Consider the following 5657-nt stretch of genomic DNA (forward strand, 5'->3'; position numbering starts at 1 on the left):
TCCTGTATAAGGAACGCCTATTTACGTGAATAAGGAACGCCTATTTACCTGTATAAGGACAGCATATTTACCTGTATAAGGAACGCCTATTTACCTGTATAAGAAACGTCCATTTACCTGTATAACAATTGCTAGGAGACCGGCTATCATAATCACTGACTGAAATACGTCCGTCCACACAACTGCTTTCATACCACCCTATAATTTTAAAATAAAAGTAATAATTGTGTACGGTTTCTTGTTACATTGGTTCTGTTCTGTTCTGCGACTTTTAAGGTCATATTGCAATTTATGAGACCTCGGGTAAAATTCACCGCACAGATTGCTATAGCTCGAGAGTTTCCTCACATGAAAGAACTCAACATCCTAGGGAATCGAGCCTGCCCGGTAAGCAGTAAAAGATTTAAATGAGGAATCTTTAGCATTTGCTCACTGGAACTTAAGTATGCTTGATTGCTTGATTGACTGATTGATTTTGAAATTTGTTTAAGGATATATTGCGACTGATCTGAAGTAACCCCATTTCCGAATCAACAGCTCATTTTAAACACAATTCACGGTGTCAGGTGACGTCATCTTTTTTCTTTAAAAGAATGAACTATTTTTTGTATGGTCTATCCTTGTTTATTTCTTTTACAGAATGCAATATTTTTTGGATCAGTAGCTAAGAAGTGTCGTAATAGCGAGCTCGAAGAACAGGCTCGCAAAGCGAGCTTTACGGTAACGCGAGTACAAACTAGATACTTATTGATTTGGAAAACTTTCGCCAGAAGTACTGCAAAATTTCATCGCAACTTGCCGAATTACAAGATAACGACAAGAGCCGAGGAAATCTGCTAGACTGGTCTCCTGCTTACTTATATGGAACCATAGTAGGACAGGGAACCAGATTAAGGGAAGCAGTGTATAAATTACCGAATGACAGTTTTAAAACGGAAACTGTAAATTAAAATGAACCATTACTTTATACCATTTCACGGTACTCGTAAAAGTAAATCAAGCCCGCTTTGAGGCTTAATTTTTTCTTATTCATAAGCCTTATTTTTAGTAAACAAGATCACAAATGAAAATAAATAAATAAATAACCAGAAGAAATCAATATGTAATTAATAGCTATTTCATGATGTAGGGATACTGTATTAAACTCACCAGAAACGTGTAGAAAGTTGACACACATCCGACAGTGATTATAGTCGCCCATGTTAGAAATCCTGTTACTATAAATAGAAAATATACTGTTACTATAAATAGAAAGCACACCACTACGCATAGAGAGTTACTCTTTATAAAAACGAAACACAAGGGCAAATTTATGAAATACGTTAATATATAGGTCGACTAGGTTTATGACCGATTTCAGAAAATCACTAATTGTTTAACAAACACACGGTGGCACACAAAGGTGACATTTGTGCGTTTTTATTTATCTCGTGCACACGAGATACTATGTCGTGGCCACGAGATAATTAAGTAGTAGGCACGAGTTACTATGAGGTGCGAACGAGATAATTAAGTCGTGCTTCGGAGTAGGTGGCTTTTCCCAACGGCTTTCTTTTTAGATTGCCATAAGTAATGTTTTTTTTACAGTGCTTTAAGAAAAAAAAAACCAGTTTCACAGATTGTTTGATGATTTGCTGAAACAGTCTTGCCGGACTACCTTTTTCTTTATTCTGCCATTACACAAAATTTAATTCAAATTGTAATGTCAAAAAAGAGGAAAATGTATGTTATAAACAGACAATTTAAGTTACTTTTCTATAGATACAGGATTTATTTTTAAATTGTGGTATGATAATTATCATACTATTATCATATTATGAAATATTTATTTTCATACAACCCATTTTATCTCATTAATATTTATCAATATTTCATTTATAAGAATATAATAAAATATATAAGCCGCGTCACGACAAAACCAACGTAATACGTTTGCGACCAGCATGGATCCAGACCAGCCTGCGCATCCGCGCAGTCTGATCAGGGTCCATGCTGTTCGCCATCCGTTTCTTATTTTGTAATAGGGTTTGTAAACGAACAGCATAGATCCTGATCAGACTGCGCGGATGCGCAGGCTGGTCTGGATCCATGCTGGTCGCAAACGCACTATGTTGGTTTTGTCATGGTGCGGCTCATATATTAGTAACTAGAATATATACAATACCAGCTTCTAGTGCAGTTGATGGAGCATATGAGGCTATTCCCATATATAATATCTGAAAATATATAGATGATATTGAATGAGTGTAGGTTCAATATTAATGCATTGAACGAGTTGAATAAAACTAGTAATAAAATTACACGAATATCATATTATTTTATTTACATTTCCCGAATAAGAATTGTTTACGGTAAAAAGAATCAGATTTTTTTTATTGACGCGCTTAAAATGTATTGACATTCAGCGCGTCTTAACCGTTTGTTTATATAACATGTATAACGGAAAGACGTATCGTCAAAATATATGTTTAGTGTACTAAACAAAGTTACGGAGACAGTAAAAGCTCCCCCCAGCAACTTGATGAATGAACGAACGAAAGACCGACCGACCGATTGAAAGGACAAATGAATGAATGAATGGACGAACGAACGAACAAATGAATGAATGAATAGATAAATGAACGAACAAATGAATGAATGAATAAATGAATGAATGAATGAATGAATGAATGAATGAATGAATGAATGAATGAAAAACAGCTGAATGTAAAAAACAGCATACAAACAGAAGAATGAAAATAAAAATAAACAAGAGAAATTTGTGAACTTCGTCTTTGTTGCAAAATAAAAATTGAACAACAACAACAAGAAAATAATTTCGCTACAGTCGGTCTTCAAAATAATCATTTTCTTCGTAGTGATTTACAGAATAAACAATAATTGGACATTCCAAATAAATCACTTTGAATATAACTACGACGTAAATATTGACTGTCCGATATAAATTATTATCTGCCATCGAGAGTTTACATTGACATTAATTTATTGCTTTCGTACCACACTGTAACAGAATCAAACAGTCTTATCATTTTTTTTTTACATTTAACCAAACTGAAGGCTGATCTACATTTACCAAACGGTACACAACAACTTATATATCAAATACTTATCCGAGTCTACAAAACCGTGCAGTAAATGAAGGATATTGAATGAGTGTACGTTCGTTCAATACTGAATTTATTGAACGAGTTGTATAAAGTAATATTATGCGAGGCCCAGGCGAGAATAATATTACTGTATATACAACGAGTTCAATAAATTCAGTATTGGATTCACACGAATATATAATAAACTATTAACCAATACCCAAAAATGAAGAGTGTTTAAATAAAACAAGAATCATTTTCAATGACGCACATTAAGTATAACCGCATTACATAATGTTTGTATAACGTAAATGACGTCACATCAAAATATATGCACGACCGTGCAATACGGTTTTTACGAAGTTGCACGAGTATGTGATAAATTACGTTTACTTTACAATAAGCTAATTGTATTGTTTTATTTTATGTTCTGTTTATTGAACAGTATTACGGTACAGTGTGATAATCGTAATTAAAATCATGCTTATTTTTGTTTTACAAATATTGCAGGAAATATTTACTTTTAATATGCAAATATAGTATGTACTTATACAAACTATACATTGACAATATAATGCTTGTTGTTGCAGTTTTTGTTTGTTGCTGTTCTTGTTGCTATTGTTGCTGTTTGTTGATGTTTTTTGTTGTTGTTGTTGTTGTTTCAAAACTTACTCACCTGTTGAACAATCATTATAAGGGTGCCGGTGAGTTTAGCGTATTTCGAATTAAACCGCAGCTCCAAATACTGAAATAAAATAAGAACGTTTCTCTGGAAATAATAGATGACAGAATTAAACCGTTGCTCCAAATACTGAAATAAAATAAAATCAATTGTCGGGAAATAATAGATGACAGAATTAAACCGCAGCTTCAAATACTGAAATAAAATAAGAACGTTTGTCGGGAAATAATAGAAGACGGAATTAAACAGCAGCTCCAAATACTCATATAAAATAAAAACATTTGTCCGGGAATAACAGATGACAGAAGCAACAAGAAGTATCTTTAAAAAGATGCTCGGACAAGGTAACCCGAATGTCAATAAGTTCGTCCGCAACATTTTCGAGCCCGCTTCGTAACTTTTAAGCTGCTGAGAACTGTGTAAAAAACTATGTTTTAAAATTTCTTATGTTTCTTATGAAGATTGTTATTGTTAAATTATGGCCTCTATAAGATTCTGCTTTTGGCTAAAATTTATTATTATTGTTATGTTATTATTTACACATGTACAAATATTCTAAATTAGAATATTTGTAAAGTATGATTAAACCAAAATAATTCGTAATTGTGAAGATGGGTGAGAATATTTGGAGATAAAATCTTACCTCAAAGCTGCTAGTTAGTGTCAGCGGATACAGGAGGGGTACAAAAAATATTGTGGACAGAATAATTGCGAGGATCATTCCAAGGAGATAGGTAAAGTATAAAGTTCCTGCGGTGTACATTTCCGCTGGCGTTCCTAGAATCAAAATGGCCGACATAAATGACACAAGAATGCTGACAGCAACCGGAAATAGTTGCATATTCCTACCTCCCATCAGGAACTCTCCAGTGGTATTTTTCTTTTCACTGCAGAATTCTTTGACAGCATAGAATATACCGATTCCAGCTGATACAGCAAGCATAGCGGCAAATAACACCCAGTCCCATGTTTCAAAATTCCTTACTTCGTCATCAGCCATAATTGTATTCACTTATTTGTAATATTAATCTATTTACTGGTAATTGCTAGCGTCTAATTAAAGAAACAAAGAAATCCGTCTCTACGATTATTTATATATCCATCCGTATAGGGTTGAAATATTTTAAGACTGTATCCTCGAATGCACTTCGGTATAAGACACCATGTTACATATATTCGTGGTTTAAATCTTTAAGTTGTTAACCAAAGTGAGACGTATCATTAAGTTTCAACATACTTCGTATCTAACGAACGAGGGACGGCTAAAAGTTCGGGGAAGTTCGGACAAGGAGCGGAGCCGTGGCCTATAACAAAGAGCGGAGTCATGGTCTATAACAAGGAGCGAAGCCGTGGTCTATAACAAGGGGCGGAGCCGTGGTCTATTACAAGGAGCTAAGCCGTGGTCTATAACAAGAAGCGGAGCCGTGGTCTATAATAAGGAGCGAAGTCGTGGTCTATAATAAGAAGCGGAGCCGTGGTCTATAACAAGTAGCAGAGCCGTGGTCTATGACAAGGAGCAAAGCCGAGGTTTATAACAAGGAGCAAAGCCGAGGTCTATATCAAGGATTGAAGCCGTGGTCTATAAAAAGGATTGAAGCCGTGGTCTATAAGAAGGAGCAGAACCGTGGTCTATAACAAGGGACAGAGCCAGTGACGCACTGGACAAGATATCCAGGGATGGCAGTTTCGCCACCCCACAAGCCCACCAACACTAACAAATGGCCTTTCGGATGAGATCTTAAAATACGATGTTCAAGGCTTTACACAGGGCATGTTAAAAGATTCAGGCCTCATGTTCACAGAGAAAAGATCAAGTGATCCTGATTTCATCTTCATTCTTTTTTTAAAAAAAAACTAAAGTTGATCGTGTTTTGCTAGTAAATTGAATG

At 34.9% G+C, this 5657-nt stretch overlaps 1 protein-coding gene across 1 annotated transcript; it reads right to left on the minus strand.

Moving 5' to 3' along the window:
- Positions 1–94: 94 nt before the first annotated feature.
- On the minus strand, positions 95–4986 carry LOC132745201 (sodium-coupled monocarboxylate transporter 2-like; the record flags this gene model as incomplete). Its single annotated transcript, XM_060734039.1, has 5 exons — positions 4412–4986; positions 3763–3831; positions 2165–2216; positions 1150–1217; positions 95–198 (listed from the first exon to the last, which is right to left on the minus strand). Coding segments are annotated over exons 1-5 (650 nt in total), but the record flags the coding sequence as incomplete, so codon positions are not given.
- Positions 4987–5657: the final 671 nt, after the last annotated feature.

This window comes from Ruditapes philippinarum, unplaced genomic scaffold (genome assembly GCF_026571515.1).
Source record: "Ruditapes philippinarum isolate M1 unplaced genomic scaffold, ASM2657151v2 ctg3101_1_1_1_1, whole genome shotgun sequence".
NCBI classification, from domain to species: Eukaryota; Metazoa; Mollusca; class Bivalvia; order Venerida; family Veneridae; genus Ruditapes; species Ruditapes philippinarum.